This window comes from Pelecanus crispus, chromosome 1, assembly GCF_030463565.1.
Source record: "Pelecanus crispus isolate bPelCri1 chromosome 1, bPelCri1.pri, whole genome shotgun sequence".
In the NCBI taxonomy this organism is placed as follows: Eukaryota; Metazoa; Chordata; class Aves; order Pelecaniformes; family Pelecanidae; genus Pelecanus; species Pelecanus crispus.
Window position 1 is genome coordinate 59,158,222 of NC_134643.1, and position 21,714 is coordinate 59,179,935.

The 21,714-nt window shown below is 58.6% G+C and overlaps 1 protein-coding gene across 1 annotated transcript; it reads right to left on the reverse strand.

Moving 5' to 3' along the window:
- Positions 1-3,762: 3,762 nt before the first annotated feature.
- TRIOBP (TRIO and F-actin binding protein) lies at positions 3,763-18,165 on the reverse strand. The gene is made up of 13 exons (XM_075717234.1): positions 18,140-18,165; positions 14,192-14,248; positions 13,769-13,837; positions 13,223-13,312; positions 12,280-12,389; positions 11,285-11,837; positions 10,528-10,638; positions 8,384-8,531; positions 7,863-7,974; positions 7,229-7,388; positions 6,763-6,876; positions 6,363-6,449; positions 3,763-5,458 (listed from the first exon to the last, which is right to left on the reverse strand). Exons 1-13 carry the CDS (start codon positions 18,143-18,145, stop codon positions 5,297-5,299), a joined length of 1,779 nt encoding a protein of 592 aa, XP_075573349.1. The 5' UTR covers positions 18,146-18,165; the 3' UTR covers positions 3,763-5,296.
- Between the last annotated feature and the right edge of the window lie 3,549 nt (positions 18,166-21,714).

Here is a 21,714-nt window from a genome sequence, read left to right on the forward strand (position 1 = left end):
GAGCTCCGGTGGCCTCTGTACAACGCTTGGGCCGGCTGAAGGATCTCTCATTTTTCCTAGCCAGGAATAAACCGCCGTCGCTGGCTGCCTGCACGTAGGCAACCCAGGCGTGTGCAGATAAGGCACCATCTGCTTTTATTTGCATCTAAGTTTTTAACTGTCAGAAGCGGCTCGCCCATATGCCGGGCTCTGAGGGTAGACTGGGGGGGGCGGGGGGGTGTAAGCATCGGCCCTGAGCCCCCCAGGTTGGCGAAGTGCCCACGGGCTGACCGCAGAGCCTCCAGCCTTAAAAACCAGGCAGCCACTATCAGGGCAGCCCAGTGACAGGGAGACGAGAGGCAGGGGGAGGCAGGGAGGGAGGAGGGCAGACTCTTTACCTAACCAGCTAAACCAGCTGAAAATTAGGGGTCTAATCTCAGCTGGTCACCTGGGCAGCTCTTGCAGCCGACCGGGGCTGCTCAGCCTCCTCCGGCGGGTGCCGCTGCTGGCAGGCAAACACCCTCTCCCCTGTACGTGGTGGTTCCAACCCTTTCATCCAGACTAGATCCCTAATTTTTAGCTAGTCAAAATAGGGGGAAGATTCCATGCCCCTAAGCAACTCGGTGGAGGGAAGGCATATGGGTGGTCATAGCTTATCAGGCTGCTGCTGGCCTTGCACATGGGGAGGATCCCGGTCAAGGTAACCCCTAAGCGCCCCGCTTGATGTTGGAAAGCACCCCTTGAACCCTGCACTGTTACACTGATGCATTCTTAACATGAGCCGGCCAGGATCAAGAGGGATTTTCTGGCCCCTGGCGGGATGCCAGGGCTGGAGGCGGGATGCAGATGCCGCAGGGCAATGCAAGCCCCGCTGCCTCTGGGAAGTGGGGTCCAGCACCTCCAGCACCCCACTGCAGGCAGTGTGGGGGGGGCTCATCCAGAAGGAAAAATTATTCCCATGGGCCACCCAGTCCCCTGTGCCCAGTTTGGGCTCGTGCCTTTATTTTTGGCCACAGGAACTTGCCACCATGCCCAGGGTAAGGTGGGTTATCCCCTGCATCCCCTTTTCTCCTCAAGGAGAACTGCCCAACTGCTCCAAGCCTCCTGTGTCTCCCATTTCTGGCATTAGGTGGTGGAGATTGGGAAATACTGCTTCTCCAATGAACCCCAGAGAACAGAGCCTGGCAGAGGAATCCTCTCTGTAATCCTGTTTACTTTCCCCTACCTCCCTGCACTGCATTCAACCAGACCCTATGGGGATTTATGCACTTCCAGTTGTAGATTTCATCTTAAATGGTCAAATCGCATCCATTGTGGATGTGCTACAGATCCGTCGGGTAGCAGCCCCTACCTTGTAGGGGCAGGACAGCTGTTTGTTGGCATCCAAGCACACTGGGGCACTTCTGGCAACTAATGCCAGTGACAACATTTTATTTTACCTGGTTTCCATTTTCAAAGAGGCTCAAAATCCCCAGCAGTGGGACTTGGCCTTGCTGGCACTCAGATCCAAGTGCTTCAGTACTTTTTTAGTGGCAAAACAGGGAAACTAACTGATTTTCCAGCCATGCTCATCAGAGCTTCAGTCCCGAGCCCCCAATGTGCAATGCAGTGCAGTCACCTGGCATGAAGCCGCTCAGCCCGGCCACCGCTAATGGGAGAGAGGGCTTTAACGATGCCAATAAATGGTAAAGGGGTATTGCCCCTGGCTGCTGGACTGATTACCACTGTTTTAAAACATTTATGAGCTATTTTTAAGGGCAAGCACCTTATGCGAGCTGGGAGGCTGGCTCTTATGCAACCCCGTGGCTGTGAGTTTTCCCTGTGCTTGAGGCTGGGACGTTTCTCGCAGCCACAACCCAACTGAAAGCAAGTGGATGGGGTACAGGCATCACTTTGAGATGCTTTTTGGGCTCTGCTGGCCATTGTGCCTGTCACCCGCAGGCATTTTGGTAGTCTCTTCTCCCTACTGCTCTCCCCCCACCCAGCTCCCTGCACCCGGGAGATAGCGATGTGGAGACGACAGGGCGACAGTATCGCCCCGCTGCAGGGGAGACGGGGGCTGACTGATAAACACCACGCCAGTTTGGGAGGCGGCAGTCCCCCGTCACCCCAGGATGGCGGGACGCTCCTGCCCAGCTGGCAGCTGATCTGCAGCCGCAGAGCGCCGTGGAGGGCTGGCTTGACTGCATGTCAGGCACCCACACATTTTGCCCGTGCTTATGCGACATGTTTATCGGGCTCAGCAGCCCCTTGTCAGGAAGGGAAAAAAAACACACCACGCCAATGAACCAACCCGAATAAACACAAGATACCAAACCCCTTGGGGAAGGGGCTGGCGAACCACATGCACTAGCAGTCTGCAGTTCACCACTCGCTCACCCTCTGCTTGCCTGTAGTGCCCCACTTTTGGGGGCTTTCTCCCCCAGGGGTAGGTACGACCACATAGGCTGTTGCTTCAGCAGTTTTTTCTTAAAAACCACGCACGCATCCCTCAACTCACGCCACCGTGCCCTGAACCCCCTTTTTTCCTCCTCTCTTGGTCCCTTACCAATTCCCCACAGCAAGATCAAGCCCTGCAGCCTGGAAGCAGTTGCCCTTGAGCTGCTCTATCACTTCTTGCCTTCCTTCCCATCTCAGGCCCCCTGCATGCCAAATGCTCACCCTGTCCCAAACTCAACGGCAACAGCCATGTCCCTTGGCAGAGGGAAAAGCCTGGACCCTGGGCAGCGCAGGGACAGGAGGGTTTCTAGGCAGGAGGCCAAGGACCAGTGAGAGCAAGCCCTGGCTCTGCACGGGTGCAATGGGGAGCCAGCTGCTGAGCTCAGCGCTTGGCCTCTTGCACCATCCGCTGGGTTGCCCAAGGGCCTCGTGTGCGTGACAAAAGCCTGCAACCCAGTTTTACCGGAATTTGTGACTTATGAAGCGGCTTGTCTTACCTAGGGAAAGCAGCCGCCACAGCCGTGCCCATGGAGGAGCGGGTCCGTATTTACCTGCACCCCCCTGCCCCAGGGGCCACTGACACCACAGAGAGGTTATCCCACGCTGAGCGAAGGTGTGCTGCCCTAACTCTCCTCATTGCGGCTGCCACCCCGTCCTTACACCCTGCTCCCATCCCCACTTCTCGCAGTACTCCAGCCTCCCAGCCACCGCATCCATCGCCTCCATACGAGGGTCCTCCTTGAGCCCTTCGCCTTCCCCTCTTCAGACGGCACCTCCAGCCCCAGCACAAGCCCACACTACAGCTCTTCCGTAATTGCCAGCAGCCTCTCTGCAGAGCATGTTTACATTGGGATGGGGCTGAACAAGGAGCAGTCACCCCCAGGTCCTCCATCCTGCCAAAGAAAGCAACGTGCTTCACCCAAAAGCAGGAGGAAAGCGTTTGAGATCTCTCTGATCTCCCCCAGGATCTATATATACTGTTTACTCTGGCAGCAATTTGCAGCGCCATCTGCCCCTCCCAATACTGGATTTACTAACACTGCCCAGGTTCAGCTCTTCCTCCGTGGGGCTGAGGGTCCACATGGGATTTTTGGAATGGTGTCATGAAGCGGATTATTTCCTGCCCAAACCCCAAGGTGGAGCAGACAGCTGGATAATGGCACTGCAGGGCTTCTCTCACTCTCCAGCTGGGGGTGCTCCCACTGCATTCCCTCCTTGAATGCAGAGGGAGGGAAGCGATGGGTCAGGATGCCTCAAAAATCACACAGGAACCTGTAAAAATAACGCACCCTGCCACTGCCACACTGGGTTAGGGACATGTTCCCCTCGACAAACACATTTTTCTCAGCGAAAAGGGAAGATTTTATTAAGTTAAAAGTTGAAGGGCATAGCAGAGCAGCAGCAGCTGCCACCTTGGTGGGGGTTGGCTCCGGTGGGTGCAGTAGCAGCCTCACAGCTCCTCTTCCCCAGAAAGGAGAGACCCCGTGGCTCTGGGCTCCTGCCAGTTTGTGTTCTTGCAGGAGCCAAAGGACAGTCACAGAGAGAGCTCGATCATGCGGACTCTTGCCAAGGTCTCCTCTTTCAAAAGTCCCAGGCAAGCATGTCCATGGCAGACTGCCCCGGCAGCTCCCTCCTATGGCTTGTATGTCTTCTCCACAGGTCCCTGGGGGTGGCACGGGGTGGGGGGAGCGTGGTTCTCACCGTACATCCCAGGGGGGCCATGGAGACATTTGGAAGAGAAGGGAATACATGCCGAAGGTGGCTGTGTAGCCGGGAGCAACAGGGCTGGGGAGGGGGGGAAAGCCAGATTCTCGTTTTCAGGTTAGAAAATGCTGGTGATGGTCTAAAAGATTTCCCCCTCCTCTTTTTTTCCCAGGGGGAAAAAAATTCCTCTATAAAATATAATTTTCACATATAAAATCCTGAAGAAGGTGCATGTAAGGAGCCAGTCCAAACAACGTGCTCAGGTACGAAGGCAAAGGGGTTCATCAAAAAAGCTTTGGGAGGGAGCAAGGAGGCTGGGGGGTGGGTGGGGTTGCTCGCCAAGGCGATAACGGATGGGATTCAACCTCCCCCTCCCTGCAAGTGAGGAATGGAGCAAATACAAAACAAGAACAGATAAACAAACGAAGAGCAGACCTAGAGAGAGACAAAAGCAGAAATGGTTTAGAAAGACTCCACTGAACGCAGAAATGCCATCCCTGTTGCTCCCCTGGGAGACGGCCGTCTGGTGCCCTGCTACAGACCCACTCATCTCGGCGCCCACCAGCAAGTGTCAGTGGAGCAGGATGACACCAGTCCCAATGGCCACGGCATCCAAACAAGAAGCAGAAGCGCTCTGGACATCAGGACGCCCTCATTCCTGTCACCCTGCTTCCCTCCCCAGCTGCGGCAGGGATGCCCGCAGGTGAGCGTGGGAGGAGGGCTGGGTCTAGTCAGGGCTGCTTTGATGCAGACCTAAAATTTCCGTGCTGCGATAGGGAAACCGCTTCAAAGGCGAATGCAGCAGAAACATCACCTATGTAGGCAGCGCATAACTGCCTCATGATGTCACCCAAGCCATGGGCTGAAGGCCAGCATGTGGCCGGCTCCCGCCTCCAGCCTGGTCGAGCAGCCCTTGGTGCTGGCTGCGGGAGCATGAAGAGCTGCATGGCGAGAAGGGGACTGGGGACCTTGGGAGAACATCAGGGACAACAGGAGGGCCAGGGGTGCAGGACAAGAGCATGCAAGAAGCAGAGGAGGAAGAGTTTAAGCCTAATGTTTCAGCACTGAGTGGAGCAGGAGGAACCGGCAGCTTCCATCCCCCTGTCCAAGCAGGGCAGCCAGTCTCAGCCACCTGCACCCACAGGGGACGTCACAGCATGCCTGGTGCTCACCGTTACTCGCTGACACTGTTGCACAGCGACTCCTTCTCCTGCAGAGCCGCCATGGCCAGGCGCAGGTGCTCCTTCAGCTGCTCGATCTCTCGCTCTGAGCGCACTTTAATGTGATTCAGCTCTGCATAGACATCTTGGTATTTCCCTGAGGCAAATCTCTTATCCTGCCAGGGGAGGGAGAGGGGCCAGCAGGTTTTAGGGTTGATATTATGGAGAGGGGTGGCAAGGTGACCCCAGCATGTGAGGAGGGGAGACCCAGCCCTGAGTTTGAAACCCATCCCAATCCAGACCATGCAGAAACCATTCAAGAAGAAGAGTGTGGAGGTAGCGCTTCCCAATCCCCGGGCCAGGGAGGAAGGCAGAGTCACACTGGTCCTGTAGCAGTGGGGATCTGCAGCATCAGATTGAAGAGGAGATGTGGGCTTTACCATGGCTTGTGTGCATTTGGGCCAGCCGTATGGGAAAAATAAACCCCACCAGAGATGCGGGCCACTGAAAGGGCCAGTCCCAGCCACTTATATGGCAAAATGCTTAAGTGAGGAAGTCATAAACTCCTAGAGCATCACTGAATCTCAAAGCCTCCTTCAGTTTCCCCTTTGGCTGGGGCCTTTGAAAATCCCTCTGAAGGAAGCTGCTGCCAGCGGAGGGAGCAGCACACCCAGAGACAGTGCCCAAGGAAACACGTCCACCCAGTGAGGGGACAACTAGGGGAAGAAAAGGTGGCTGGGAAAGTGGAGTGTCAGGCAGGCTTCATCTGGGCTTCCCACCTGGGAAAGAAGGGCTTCTGGCTTGTCTACGCTTGTATGTACATTAATCTGGGGAAACCAACAGCAAAGTCTCCGTGACATTTCCCTTGTACAAGCTAAGTCTATGCCAGCCTGTGCTGTTCAGAGCACATGGCTGCTATGTGCTTGGAAGCAAGCAGGGACGAGGAGCACAGGTGACAAGAGGGTTTGGCCTGAGCATCCCATCAAACCCCGCCAAACCCTGCTGGGATGCAGCGCTGGTGCTCCCCGCCCTCCCTCCCCTCTCTTGCTGCTTTCCTGATGGCTCCCAGAAAACACCAACCTTTTGCATCATCTGCAGCTCCTCCCGGAGGCACTGCACCTCTTTTTTTACATACTGGAGCTCGTTCTCCTTCACCCGCAGCAGCACCTGGGTTGGGGATGGGGGAGAGGAACCAGAGGTGACTCAAGAGCCACTGCCTCGGAAAGGCCAGCGGGCCCCAGTGCAAGTGTGGCGGGGGAAAAGGAAGGAAGAGCCAGGAGGGCCGGGGCAGGAAGCGGTGCGAGCGCGCCGGGAGAGCGACAGAGGGGAAGCTTGCGTACCTCCTTCCTGCATCGGCCCCGCTGCTCCATCCGGCACCCCCCCCTCCCACCCGCTCCACGCCAAAACTGCAGCGAGGAGGGAGACCCCTGGCATGGGGTGGGGATGGAGGCAGCAGGGCAGCCTGGTAGCACCCCCATACCTCCAGCTCACAGGAACTCCGCTCGTTGTTGTGCGGAGAGCGGTCCCCAGTGCCCCGCGATGAAATAAAGCTTCGCAGCTTCCCGATCTCATCCGAGAGGCGAGTCTGCAGCTCCTGCGGGAAAGAACAAAAGATGTCAGGGTAGCCAGGACACAGGTCCGTTGTCTTGACCTCTCCCCATCTTCATGCCAGCCCTGCCCCAGCTTAGAGACCTCCTTGTAACCCCCTGCTCATATGCGACGGTGACACCTACAATCAGTAGCAAAGAATACACTTGCTGTATTTAAAACTGTAGTTAAGACAGGCCATCTACAGCCTCTAACTCTTGATTTTTTTTCTTCCTGATGATAAAATCTCAGAAGGGAAGAAATATGAACAAATAGGGGAGTTTTAACAGAGGGGCTGTGCCGTGCGAGGGAGGAACGCGCTCCACAGACTCTGCTGGCAGGGAAAGCCCCTCTCTTGCCTGGTTTTTCCGGAGGAGCTCCTTCCCCTCCTGCTGACAGCGCAGCAGCGTCTGCTCCCGCTCCTCTGCCTTCTGGGTGAGCTCCCCAATTTCCAAGCACTTTTGGGAGTACTGTTCGGAAAGCACCTGCAGCTCCCGCTTCAGGGAATCCACATCCAACCTGTCAAGGAGGCACCAGCTCATCACTGCTCCACAATCCTCGCTGGCCCCTGGCCACTGGCATCACCTTCCCCCCTGCCACGGGCAGCCTCTGCCCACATCAGTCATTGGCACAAAATAACGTCCCCTGTGGGCCAAGGTTTCAGCTCCCACCTTCCTGCACATGAGCGTGGTGCTTCTAGGAGCTTCAAGCCATACAGGAGAAATGGAGGAGCTTTCCGTAAAGAAAATAGAGGGAAGAAGCTATAGGGAAAATGGAGATGCTATAGGGAAAATAGCCAAGCAGGGGATAAACCTCCCTGCCCTACAGGTCCAGCAGCCCTGGCAGTCACCGCTGGGCACCCACCACTGCCAGGGAGGGAGCTGGGGAGGCGGCTGGGGGGACAGCTGAGGGCTACGGCCACAGATGGGGTGCAGTGACACCAGCACAGGGTGGCAGCATCGAGCAAGGGGAGCAGGAGAGGTGGTTTCTTACTGGTGCTGCTTCTGGAGGGCATCTGAGACCGAGCCACACTGCTGGAAGCTTCGTGTCCTGCCCAGCTCCTTATTCATCTCCTCCCGGTGGGCTTTCTTCAGTGCCTCGATGGCTGCAGAGGGTGACAATGGGAGATGGGGGATAAGGCTGTGCCAGCTCTGGCACATCTAGGGGAAACCAAGCCAGGGAACTAGCCAAGCTCTTGCCACTATAGGGTCCCAAGACCTGTCTTTGCAGGTTCCCCCAACATCCCTTCTGCCCCTGGAGCATCCCCCATCTTCTCCCCAGGATCATCCTGGTGCACCAAGCGCTGCCAGACTAACACAGGGCAGTGTGGGAGCTCCCTGCCACCTCTGCCAGTCCTGCCTGCCTACAAGAAGGTGCTGAACACCAGTCTCACACCAGTAGGGTCAGCAGCATGGTTCCAGATGACTGGGATGCCTGGTTTCTTGCAAGAGACATTTGGAAGAGGCGGGAGGGACCCGCCCGAGTGAGGACCTGGGCTTGCTGTCTGCTCCTACCTGCTGCCGTCGCCGCAGCCTCCTCTGCCAGGAGCCGCTCCTTCTCCTGCCGCAGCCGCTCCAGCTCCCGCTGGTGGTGCCTCTGGAGCTCTTCCATCGCTTGTTGGTGGAATGACTCCATCTCAGCCAGGCTGCGCTCGCAGGCCTCCTGCCATGACAGGGAAAGGAGGGTGAGGGACTCAACGGTCCTAGGCATGCAGGGGCTCAGACCACAACAGGCACCTGGCCGGGCTGACATTTGGCTTTGCAAACCTCACCCAAGTCCAGGGCCATTTTGAGAGAAACAAGACCACTTCAGAAGGAAAATACCATCTTGGGAAAGTGAGGTGGCACTTTTATCACAGAACACAACCATTTGACAGGGCCACACATCTTGCAAGCCCCATGTGCTTTGCGGAGCAAGGAACGCTCCTCTTGCTCTTCTTAAAAGTGAAGTAGCAAGACAGGAACGTTTCTCTTGGGCCAAGAGCTGGGAATAATGCACCCAGCATCCCAGCCCATTCCCCTCCACCAAGGCTGCACTGCTTGGCTGGAGGAGACCAACAGCAGGAACCACATCTCAGTATCTGCCTTTTAAATGAAGCAGCACCCCTCAGAATCAATGAAAACTGAGCCTCTTCTCCTGAAAAGTGACACCCCTGCACTGCCCTGCGGCCTGACAGAGGCTGCCAAAGAGCCCTCCCCAAAGCCTAATGGTTAGGGATCCTCCTCACACAGCTCGCCCTCCTTTCTGATGGCTCTGAGACCAAGGGGCTGGTTCTTTCAACACCAAGCACTGTGGTTAACTGATGTTACAGCAAAGCAAGCACTTCCCACCTCAGAGCTACGCCTCTGCTCTCCCTGCAGACCCTGGCAGCACTGCCCCGAGCCCCTTGGAAAGGACTTGTTACCACCAAACCATGCCAGAGTATTATTTTAAAAAGCCAAGGCCTCTAAGATGTCACCAAGGAGTCAAGAAGCCATCGACAGCCCCTTGCCATCCCATTCCTTCTCCTGGTACTAAGGCAAAGGCTGATATAAAGGGCACTGCAACATGCTGCAGGAATGCAAGTCCTTGTTGGCTACTCCTCCCTCCTGAGACGGGGAAGCTGGGAAGCTTCACAGATCAACCAAAGGAGAGGAAAAGGCGAGGGATCAATTTGGTCATCTGCCTACGGGCTGGCTGCAAACCTCAGCAGACTGAGAGAGAATGAGCCCAGATGTGAAACACTGGCCTTTTGAACCAAGTTATTAGGAAGAGAAGGTGCCATTCCTTCCCACTCCTTTTGCTTTTTTTGACCATAAAGAGGCCTGTGAGCTGTAAATATTAAATCAAGATGACAGAGCGAGTGGTAACTGGCTGGGCTGGGCGCCATGGGACTCGTGGGCTTCTTTCTCTGGGCTAGGTACAGCCAGCCTGCTGCAACAGGCTTCGCCAGCCCCAGTTTCCCTCCCCCCGCCCCCGCCCCGGTATCTTTCAACACGTGCGGCACATCCTGAAATCCCCACAGCATGGTGGAACGGCAGCCTCCCCCCAGGAAACCCCTGTGGGATGTGACCCTGCTTGCTTTGGACGAGTCCACAAGGAGAAAAATAAATAAATAAAGTGAGAGGCCGAAGCCTGAGCAAACTCTGCTTTGCAGGCTTTCCCACGTGCCATCCCAGCAAACGAACAGGCTGCGCTGTCAAAGTGACCTTCAGGGCTCGGCCGGCTCTGGCAGGGACAGGAGCTCCCCAGGGCCTGACGGACTGCTTTTAATGAGGGATTTGGGAATCCCTGTTAGCAAGAACTGCATGCGGCAAGCTGCAGACTGCTGCGGAACGTGTGGGCGGCTTGGCAGAAAGCTGCTGACCCACTCCTGAGCTGGGGGTAGGCTCACCACCCCCGCCCAGGCCAGCATCGCACCCACGTACAAAGCAGGGCACAGATCCAGCACCCCTCCCCTAACTCTCCTCCTCCTCCCCGTTTATACTCTGGCCCCTTTAAGGCCAGGCAACACGCGCCAGCCTTTATGTAATTAACATTGATTACAAGTGGGCCCAGTTAGGGTCACTATGGCAACCCAATGATTAGCAATACCTGCTCAGCAATGAGCTGAGTCCTGGCATTTCCCAGTTTGGGATTGGAAGTGACCCCAGGGTCCCGTGTCCAGCGCCTCACTCACCTGCGAGATGTACCCCCGGGGCACGTGGCTGTCTCCCTGGGATTTCGCCACCTCCCGAAGGCTCTCGTTTCGGGCCCGGCAAGACTCCAGCTGTGCCCGCAGTGACTGGACCTGTGCCAGGGAGGGGAGAGAGATGCTTAGCCAGGGGTGGAAAAGTGCCGTGAGCCAACCGACGTGCCACATCTGAACCCCAGGCTTAGGGATGGGGAGGACCATGCACAGCCATCGGAGATGTCTGCTTCTCATGGGAATGGCAGCCTGCCAAGGGACCAAACCGGCGAAGCCAGCTCCAGCTTGGTAAGCGCTAGCAAGGAGAGGAGGAGACATCCCAACTTCCAGAGGTGGATCTGTGCTGGAGGAAACCACCGCTGCACGTGCAGCTGGGACGACAGACAAGAACACAGCTCCTTTAAAAGGCTGGCAGGTGAAGTGCTTGCAGGCTTGGGAAGAGCCAGAGAAGAGAGGCTGTGGATGTACTCCTGGGAAATACAGACTCCATGCAAATAGTGCCACCAACTAACTTATCCTGGACCAAAATGTGGCCTGGGGAACCTCTCCAGGTGTGTGAGAGCAGGTCTCCGGCCTCACATTACTTGGTTGCAAAAGCTCCCCTGCACTCGAGGGGTGGCAAATGGAGCCAGAAAGAATGAACATCTCCCTGCACCTCTGCCTTGCTCTTCTGCATGGCCTCCTGCTGCCAGGGACCACACTAAGGGGCCACCAGAATCCCAGTTTCAGAGAGGAGGGATGCTCTTACCTCCTTTTTCAGTGCCTCATTGGTGTCTCCATGGCCCCCCTTGCTCTGGTTCAGCAGTGCTGTCAAGGGCACCCGCCGCGAGTCCTTCAAGGGCAGGCGTTCCAGCTCCAGCCACTTCTTCTCTATCTCCTCATTCAGCCGAATCCGCTGGTCCTCCGAAAGCGGGGGAGCAGGGAGGTCCTGCTCCCCCGCCTTGCGGGAAGAGTCCCCCACCAGGCCATCACTGTTTGGTACCCTGCTGTCGGGGGTCTCAAACCATTTCCGCCTCTCCTCCGAACGGACAGCCAAATCCCGCTCCAACTCCTCATGCTTGGAAGTTCGGTCGGAGATCCTCAAGCTCCCTCTCGTCCTCTGTGGGGACCCCTGATTCCCAGGGTCCTGTGGCAAGGGAGACAGCTCCACGTAGTCAAAGGCATGGCGCTGCCCGTCTGCCTTCCAGTGACCGCCCTTCGAGTTCCCCTCGGAGCCCGCCCGCTGCTGCTCCTCTGTCCGAAGCGAGCCCTTCTGGGGGACGCAGTTACGGAAGGAGTTCTCCTTGTCACAGTCCGAGAGCCTGAAAGCAGAGTGGCGGCCGGTGAAGGAGAGGTGCTGCGCAGGAAAGGATGCCAGCAGAGGCATTGCCAGCTGCCCAAGGCTCAGCTCTTGCTCAGCCCAGCCTTACAACACCCCACCCTGAGCGTAGAGCTGGGCCTGTAGCATCCCATCCCTCAGGGAAACAGGTTCCGCCACAGGGCAGGGAGGATTCTCCCCCAGTTCCAGCCATGCTGGTGGAGAAACCAGGCTAAACTGATGTGGCGAGGCAAAAAGCAGGTGCAAGAGTGGAATCATCAGGCTCTCAACCCCTGCCACCGGCTGGGGTCTCCAGGCCGTGTTCAGGAGGGCAGGGCTGATCTGTGAGCAGCTGGATTTCCAGAGGGGCCTTCCCAGCCCCTGCCTGCCAGGGGAGAGGGGCAGCAAGAGGGGGAAGACGAGAAGCGGCGTGGGGCAACTCTTACTTGGTGACGTCCGGAGCACTGACTGGGCGCACGTTCTTCCTTAGGGCCTCGATCCAGTTGCGCCGGATGCCCGAGGTCATCGCTGACAGGGTGAAGATGGCATCCTTCGTCTGCAACAGGGAGGCAACAGAGGGCCTGTCAGTGCCCGGCGGAGGTGCCGGCAGCTCCCACTCGCTCCCCAAGACCCCCAGGCATCCACTCGCATGGGTGGTGGACAGTGCTAGAGAGACCACGTGCTGTCTCGAAGACTCCCGTGCTCTTGGTGTCAGGTGGAGGGGTGGAAGTGGAGACACACTCTTTGCAGGAAAGCCCATTACACGTGCCCCATGAGACAATCTCCAAGCAAAGGCAAAAGAAACTTTGACAGCACATTTGGCCAAACATGAGCTGGTGCCATCCAGTTGTTCAGGTGCTGGGAGCTGGGCACCAGTGCTGGGGTACAGCAGGGAAACCCGGACCGCAAAGTGCCCAACCCTGCACACCTACTGGGTTTTGCGCTGCCTTAGCAGCCATCTTCTGCTGCTACAGCAGTAGCCAAGGACAGGACTGTACTGGGGCCAGATATGGGGTACAGGCTGTTACTCAGAGCATGGTCAGCCAGGCTACACTGAGATTTGCTGTGCTCACCACTCCCTCCCCGCAGCTCTAGAGAAGCCGCCCTGGCTAACGGGTCAAGTAAACACTCCTGACGTTTAGCTTGGCTCCTGGGCTGCCGCCAGCACAGCCTTTGGCCAGCCCTGCAAAACCTCCTCCTTCCTTTGCAGGCAGGCAGCACTCGTGTCCCTGAGCACCGCCACCCACGTGTCACCAACCAGCCCTGCTGGGCCACCATTCTGGCACAAGGTTTGCACGGCTTGCCTCTCGGCATGGGGAGGGAGCACGCATTCCCACCCGGTGTCCCTTGGTGCCGCTGCTCCGTGTCCACACGGTGCCAGACACTCACATGTATCTGGAAGCCATAGTTGCGCTGCACTGCAAACTCTGTCACGTCCGTGCAGGAGCGGAGGTCGATCTCTCCATCGAGGTCATCAGCCTGCAAGGACAGCCACCCACTAGGACATCAGCGCAAACCCAGCTTTGAAAAAGCCCACATCACCTGCTGGCACCCTAACCGAAGTGCAGGCTGCCTCTGCGTTCACCCCGCAGCTCTCCGGGAGCCAGTCTCATCTCCCTAGCACAGCGTGGCCTCTTTTAACCCAAGGGGCAGCCAGCAGTGTGGATATAGAGTGTCAGAGACGCCCAGCCACAAGGACCAGCCCTTCTCCTCACCTCCCACCACTGACAGCCCTCCCAGGCTTTGCCAGCCTGCCTTCAGAAACCCACCCTCCTCGTTACCCCTTGGTAAAGAGCAACTCGCCACCTCCGGCGCCTTTCAGGAGGAGAGGACGCTGCCGCTTCTCCTGGGAGCGTGCTGGTCATGCCAGGGCTGTGCTCCTCTCCCCCCGGCTGGGAAGGGAGAGAGGGCTGGAGAAAGGCTGGCCGTGCTTACCTCCTCCGCGTTTGAGTCCCGGTAATACCTCAGGCTTGAGTCGGTCAGCACGAACCAATGTTTCTTCCACTGCAGACAGATGAGGCAGGGGGAGGGAAGGGAAAGGACAGGAGGGAAACGGATAGGCAGTTACCAGGGGAAGCGTAGGAACAGGGAGGGACGCTCTGTGCTGCAACCTCTTGGCCTTCTCTTCCCCCTCCTCCTCGTCCCTTCTGACTCCCCCTCGCGCCCCTCAGCTGGGAGAGGGGTGCTGGGTGAAGCTCCATGCCTGCACACAGAGTGAGGCACCTCCACCAAAGGCTTCCACCGCCTTTCCCAGCAGGAGTGACCTCAGCGAGGGAGGGGGAAGGAAATTGGCTGCTTGCCGGGGGATCTCTAGCAGCAGGGGCTGGGGGAAGAGGCAGACCCCCGCCTCGGGCTTACCTCTCCCGGCTCGTCCAGGATGGACATCCATCCCTTCTTGAAATTGAGGAGATCCGGCTGGAGAGGAAAGGACAAAACAGAGGGTTACTGTCTGAGAGCAACCCACAAAAGGGCTTTTCATGCCAGGGGGTGGAAGGCGAGTCCCCAGCAGCAGAACAACAAGTGGGAATAGCCTGGCATCACTTTTAGGAAACTCATGGGGGTGTAGGACCCGGTGGCGAAGGAGGACTGGATTTAGCTCTCAGCAGCAGGCAGTTGTTCCTGTAAGAGGAAGCAGGAGATAAGGAAAGAGGTTTAAAAAAAAATTGAAGGAAAATATGCAGCAGGGAGGTTTCCACTAGGTGCCTCGGAGGTAATTATTCAGAGAGGGGGAAGGCAAGGGCAAGGACAGCAGGCAGAAGGGAGCGCTGCACTGCTTGGCTCAGAGATGGAGGCAAAGTCGCAAAGAACCAGACATGCCTTGCCCAAACCCTGGCCATCTGTGCCTCAGAGCTATGTCCCTCTGGTAACTTCACCACCGATCATTTTTTGAAGACGCAAGCAGCTCTCTATGAAACAGCCCTCACCGCAAACGTAGAGGAGGCAATTTAACAGCTGTGAAAACATGTTGCCTTTAAATGATGTGCCCCAGGGTACAGATGAAATCAGAGTCACAACCAGCGCTCAATCCTCTCCGAGACTCGACCCTCTCCAAGACTCAACCCTCTGTGAGACGCTGGGGGCTCCTCTCTTACCGCCCAGCTCTTTCTGCTCCCTGCCACTGCAGAGCCTGCCCTCTGCCCAGCCTCAGCCACAGCTACCAAAGATGAAGATGAACAGAGTTTCACCCAGATCACCCCATGCTAGAAAGAAGTTTCCCCCTGCTCCCTGCCTCCTCCTAACCTCACGCCACCGATGCGGCATCCCAACCAGTTTATCTCCTTCCCAAGGTGGAGTGCCAGAGAGCTGACTCAGGGGAACTGCTCTCCTGGCTTTGCCCTCAGCCAAACAGGCTCAAGCCGGTCCTCCTCCCAACCCTGCTGGCTGCGGAGAAGTTGCACCACCAAATAATTCAGCCCAACGCCTCTTCTCCCCGGGAAGCCAGAGTTTGCCAATCTGCCCCTTCTTCTGCAGCTGAACCAGCCAGGGCCAGTGCCAGAGAGGTGACAGTGCCAGAGCTGGACCTCCCAGCAGTCTCACCAGACCTGCCAGCCTGGGGGAAGCCACCAATGGTCCCCACATGCCACAACCACCACCCGAGACCAAGCTGGCAAGAAGGGGTGGCTTGGCAAGCCGACAGCCACTCTGCGCCCCCTGAACAAGCCCGGCAGCCAGCCACGGCTTCCCTGCAAGCCCAGCTCTCTGGCCACCCAGCCGGGCCGAGCCTTCCCCTGCTTTCATCTCCCCGAGCTGCCACTCTTGGGTTACACCCAAGGTTATGGGGCAGCAAGAGCCCAGTACGTGCCAGCCCACCCCGGCGCTCCAGCTATTGGTTCGAGCAGGCACGGGGAGGCCTGCCAAAGGGAGGGTCACCAGCTGCTACAGCTTCAGGCCTGGCCAGAAGTGTTCAACAACGGCCCCGAGCCGCCCAGGAAGGGAGGCAGGCAGGGAAACCAGAGTGAAAGGGCACGGGGGGCTCCCACACCTCACCTCTCGCAGAGGTGACGGGCACGGCCGGTGGCTGGGAGATGAGGGGGATACATACATCCCTATCCCTATGGACCCGGACGTCTCGCCGGCCCCACTGACGCCCTGAAAAAGTTCTCCAAAAATTAATTCCTTCCCCGTGGCAGCAGCTCCACCCTTTTTCCCGTTATCCCTTCCAATCCGGTGACTTCAGCTCCAGCTCTGAACTGGGAGCGGCGGGAGGGAAGGAAAGGACGCAAAACGTCAAAGTGCAACCTTTCCCCCTCCCACGACGCACGTGCGCTCAGCAGAAGAGAGCTGGGCAGGTTCTGCAGGGACAGAAAAACACTATAGGGAGAGAGGGAGTGAAAGGACTCCTGGCTGGGACCATTGTACGGATCAGCTGGGTCCCATCTTACTGATGATTTACAATCCCAAAGCATTAGGTGCCAAAATAATGAACGTTAACAGGATATATGCTGCTGGGAAAAGCGACACAAAGTCCTGCCAGAACCGCTGCCCCCGACACAGTGCTGGGGCCAGAAGATGCCCCCAGAGGGCTTCTCCCAAGTAGGTGAACTGCACAGGGCTCCTGTTTTCCCTGCTGGCCCCATTTTCCCTGCCACCCCCAGACACGGAGCTGTAGCTCTGGAATTGGCTTTGAACTATCCTTGTCATAGCGGGGCCAGTACAGTTGACACACAAAGTGCTTAAAGCCACTTTTCTCCCCCTCCCCACAACCAAATCCAGCTTCCTCATCTGGCATAAAGAGCTTGGGATACCAGCAGTGAAGAGAGTAGGGTTCAAACTGAACCTCCCCATCCAGAGGAAAAGGCCCGGTGGCAGGAGGAGGAAACGTCCAGGAAAGCCGAACCGCTGAGAGAGATCCGGGTGCCAGAGAGGCAAGGATGTGTCAGGATGCACTGCCGGCAAAATGCATGGCCCTGCAGCGCAGCTCGGGGCTGCAGATGGCAAAGCTTTGGCTCGGGAGGTGGAAGCAGCAATTTTGCCCGGTTGCGTCCATACCCACCCGAGTTACATGTTCAGCCCCGCAGCTGGCCAGGTAGAGGCACCGGAGAGGGTCCCAAGCAGCTGGGGACATAGGTGATGTCTAGAAGGACTGGCTTACAACAGCAGGTTAAGGAGAGGCAGCTGCCTGCTCTGGCTGAAGAAGGGCTACAGGGGAGGTGATAACAGCCTACAAGTATCTGAAGAATGTAAACACCAAAGAAGGAAAGGGGATGGGGTGGGAGCGAAGGAATGGCTCCCGGGTGGTACAGAGGCACTGGGATGGAGAAGCCAAGTAGAAGAGGCTGCAGCAGGATGAGAAAGCTCGGTGTCCGAGGGGAGGGACGGGATGGTCAGGCGTCCTCCTTCTATCACCAGCCTCTGACATTGCTGTGCCTCCCATTCTTCCCGCTCCCAAAAGCTCCTCAGGACTGCAGGTCCTGGAGCACCGCTTCCTCTCACCTCCGAGAGATGGTGCGAGGGGCTCTCGGCCTCCCGGAAAGCACAATGTCTCCTCTCCTCCAAAAAGGGAACCCGCTCTACAAGGCGCGGGCCCCAGGCCAAAACACAAAGTAAAACTGCTCCAGCTCAATTTGGTGGAAGCAAAACTGCTCCCAGGCTGGAGCACACATGCAGCTCCCAAACCTATACATGCTGCAAAAGGGAGCGGGTGACAGGCTCTCCCTTTCCCACCGCCCCCGTGCGAAACGCCGGCGGGCACAGCCCGGCCTGTCACCTCCATTACCCCACTCCGCTCAACAGCCTTCCTCTCGGGGCCGGCAGGCACCCGCAGCGAGGAGGGTTTGCCCCAGGGCTGGGACGCTCCCTACACCCAAACCACATCTGGTTCCCACAGGGTGCAGGAGCTCCCCACGCCCGGGGGGATGCAGATTTCGCATCTGACTGCGGTCATCGGTGCGGTGAGCCCGGCAGGCCTCAGCCCGGTCCACGCTTACGCCCAGCGTTACCGATGCCTGCCTAAGCGGGTGCTGCCCGCCGCGAACGAAGCGACTCTACCGAGCGGCCACGGCGAGCCCGGCAGGGGAACCGGCGGTGATGGGGAAGGGAGGCGAGGAGGCACCGAGCCCCAGCCTCGGGCAGCCGGCGGGGCCAGAGTCCCCCGGGAGCAGCGGAGCCGGGGGCGGGCGGGGAGCCGAGGGACCCCGGGGAGGCGGCGGCTGACAGCTGGGGTCCCCGCCGGCCCTCCGCCCCTTGCCAGCCCCGCGGGGTCCCGCCGGGCACCTCCCCAAAGCCCGGCCGAGGGGGAAGAGAGCGGCTGGGTGGAGTACCCCCCTCCTCCCCCCCCCACCCCCGAGCCCTGCGGTCCGGACTCACCGTCATGGCGGGGGCGCCGCGGCCGGCGGCGGGGCCGGGGCCGGGGTCGCGGCGGGGCCGGGCGCTGGCAGCCAGGGCGGCGGGGCGGCTTCAGCGGCCGGGCGGCTGCCGCGGCCCCACCATGCCCGCTCCGCCGCCCGCCCCGCGCTCCCCGCTGGCCCTTTTCCTCTTTTTTTTAATTTAAAAAAAAAAAAAAAATAAAAGCAAGAAAGAAAAGGACGGGGGAAAGAGGGGAAAAAAAAAAAAAAGCCCACCCAAAAAAACTTTTCTTTCCTTCCCCCAAACTTCCTGGGAGGGCCCGGGCAGGCCAATGGCAGCCGTCGCCGCTGCCGCCGCCGCCCCGGCTCTCCGCAGCCAATGGAGCCGCCGGGGCGGGCGAGGCCGCCGGGCCGCACGGAAAGGGGGGGCCGGCCCCGGGGCGAGGGGCGGCCGGCGGGACGGGACGGGACGGGACGGGACGGGAGCGGGAGCGATGCTGGAGCTGAGCCCCGTCCCCCTCCCTCCCTCCCCGCTGGCCCGGGCAAAGGTGAAGCCCGGGGAGGGACGGGCTGAGCCGCTCCTACCCCAGGAAGGGACCGCCGGACGCCCAGCCCTTACCCAGGCAAGGGTTTCTTTCCTGCAGGGATTTTAAGCATTCCCGATGTGTGTGTGTGCGTGCAAACAGCGGGGTCTTCACCTTCGCTCCTGAAGCTGCTCGGTTTTATCCCCACCCCACCCCAAAAAAAAAAAAAAAACCCCAAAAACCCTAAAGCAGCGATTTGCAATCTTAGCAGAGGTGGTAGCAGATCCAGGGGGGGCCTCCACTGTCCCCGGAAAGCCAGCCCGCATAGGGAAGGGGAATTGCTAGAGAGGGTCCAGGTGGAAAAGGGGCAGGGAGCTGCACATCGTGAAATGCCACGCTCCACTGCACAATTATGCGGCAGCGATACTTCTTGCTGCGAGCCAAAGCAAAGGTGCCCGGCCCGGAGCTCGGCACCGAAGAAACCTGGGATAGGTGGGGTGAACCAGCCCCAGCTGTGCAGGGGGAGCTCAGGGCTTGGGCTCCCCTCCAGCCTGGGGCAGGGAGGCGAGGGAAGGGACATCACCAGTTTCGAGTTTCAGAGGCCTTTGGGAGCCTCCTGCCTGGCTGCAGTTTGTCCTTGTGTAGAGCACAAAGCCAGGCGCTAGCAGGGAACAACCTGGCCAAGACGACTCGGGCACAGCTGCCAGCTACATGGGCTCCCAGGACGCTTTCTGCAGCCCTCCAAAGCCGCTCTCGCACCATTTTTGGTATCCCAGGAACGCCAACACAATTGACCGTATCTTCTTTCATGCTACTAAAGCCTGCTTCATCCCCGTAAAACCCTCTGTGCTGTCTTATCACTGGGTAATAATAAAGGGAAGGAAAGTAGCTATGCTGAGATTTTAGTCCCAGGTCTACTGCTCACCCCTCTCTGGCTTTAAAAAAAGGCTCCGTGCCTCAGTTTCCCCAACTAAGAAATGGGCAAAGGATGTAGGGAAGGGGAGTATTAGTGAGTGTGATGCCCAGGAGGTTGTGGGAAGGCAGCACCACGCTGAGCCTGCTCGGATCAAGTGCTGGAGACCCAGCTGCTGCCCGCGGTGACCTCCAGGGAAGGGCAGCTGCCCTTCCTCACTATTCCCAGGTCCTGGCCCCTACCTTGTTGTACTTCTCACTGGCATTCAAGCGTGGCTGTGGGCTTCCCGAGGAGCTGGTGCTGCTTTGTGGTGGGAAGGCGCCTCCACCCAGCTGGGGCTGCAGGGACAGAAAGCCGAAGCTGAAGCCACAAGGGTTTAGTCCTCACCTTGGTTTCCTAGATCCGAGCACCCACCTCCTGGTGCTGGCCAGAGGGAGAAGTATCCTCCCTCCTCCCAGTGCCAGGCAGGCAGCATGGCTCCCCTGGAGAAGCAGAGGATCAGGGGGAGCCAGGGTGTGCAGAATTGCAACCGAGGGGACCCACCCGCTCTATGCTTGTCAGTTTTACACCTGGCAGGGTCCCCATCAGCTCTGGCTCCTGCCGTACTCACGTGATAAATGAGAAGCCTCTTGTTCCCCCAGTTGCTTTCCAATGGCTTCGCTGGGTTGTTTGCGTCTTGGGCATGCTCTGGACCCTTCCAGTTGTCCTCCAACCGCTGTGCTGGACTGTCAGGCCTTTTCCAGCTGTCATCTGGCCATAGTCCTATGTCCAGACATCTAGCAGGGCTTTTCCAGTCCCTTTCCAGCTGGTGCATCAAGTCTGCATGGCACATGGGCTTCTCTTGGTGCTTCCAGTCCTTCTCCCATGCCTGCGCTTGGTGGGCATCCCCCCGGCCCCTCCAGTCCTGCTCCAGTGGTCGTGTTGGGCTCGTGGGGCGCAGGGGCTTGCCTCGGCCTTTCCAGTCACTGCCAGAGCCCTTCCTGGGGTGGGAGGGTGGCATTTTTTCACAGAGGCTCTGCCAGCCATATTCAGATGGCTTCCTGAGCCCCTCGAGGTGCAGTGGCTCCCCTGGCTTCACCCGTTGCCTCTCTGCCCCCCGCACCAGGCCAGGAGGGGAGATCTCTTTTTGGCTTCTCCCTGTGCTCTCCGTACGTCTCCCAGGACTGAGGGACTGCAGCAGTGGCCCTGCCTGGCTCAGCCCACTGTTATCCAAGCCCTTTTTGGGGCCTGCGGGGTGCAGGGGCTCCCCTCGACTCTTCCTCTCCAGGGCTTGCCCCATACCCCCTGCCTGCCAGGTGGTTTGGCCCCTCTCTGTGTTCGGGGGGTGGCTGGGCTCCCGTCGGCTCCTCCAGCTTTTCTCTGAGTGCCAGGGAGGGCTCACAGGCTCCCCTGTCCTCCTCTCTGACTGGCGGGCTGGGCTTGCAGAGCGTGGGCTCCGGCTGCCTCTCTCCAGCAGCCAGCCAGGCTTGGCGGGGCGCAGGGGATCCCCCCGGTTCCTGCTGGCCCTCTCTGGGTGCCGAGCCGGGCTGGGGGAGCGCAGGGGCTCCTTGGGGTCTCTGCTGCGCTGCTCAAGATGCCAGGAGAGCCGGTGGCCCTAGGGACACGGGGGAGAGAGAGCAGAGAGTCCTCTTAAAAAAAGAATGCCAGTGAGAGGGAACAAGACAGGATTAGGGCTGGGAGATGGTTTGGTTAAATAATTCCCCAGACAGCAATTGCATCCCCATGCATGGAGCCAGCCTGTACTGAAGAGAAGCCTCTTGGACCCAAAAGGTGAAGTGGCTGCTGCCATTTAAGAGCAGAGAGTCCTGATCCGTGACAAGGGGAGGGCTAGGAATATAGGGAAAGGGGAGCAGGGGAATGGAAGAGAGAAGCATGTGGCAGAAATAGAGGAAAATGTGGCAGGGAAAGGTAATCCAGCTTGGGGAGTTGGGATAGGGTCCTGCCACACAGGCAAGCCTCACCTCCCTGGGCAGGCTGGGGCTGGACTGCCTCCGAACTAGGCGGCCTTTGCTGGGTGGCACCGGGGTCTTGCCATCAAGCCGGTCCACACGGCCTTCCTCCAGGGCCTGGAAGGCCTCCAGGGTCTCCGATTTCCTGCAGGCACAGACAGTTTGTCCGGCTGCTGCCAGGTTCAGCTCAGAGGCAGTCCCCACGAACCCT

What these genes read in the sequence shown, in the direction of transcription:
- TRIOBP (XM_075717234.1), bottom strand. An exon ending in GGGACTCAAACGCGGAGGAG is followed by an intron (nt 13,313 to 13,768) that starts GTAAGCACGGCC and finishes CTGTCCTTGCAG; the next exon opens with GCTGATGACCTCGATGGAGA. An exon ending in ACTATGGCTTCCAGATACAT is followed by an intron (nt 12,390 to 13,222) that starts GTGAGTGTCTGG and finishes TCCCTGTTGCAG; the next exon opens with ACGAAGGATGCCATCTTCAC.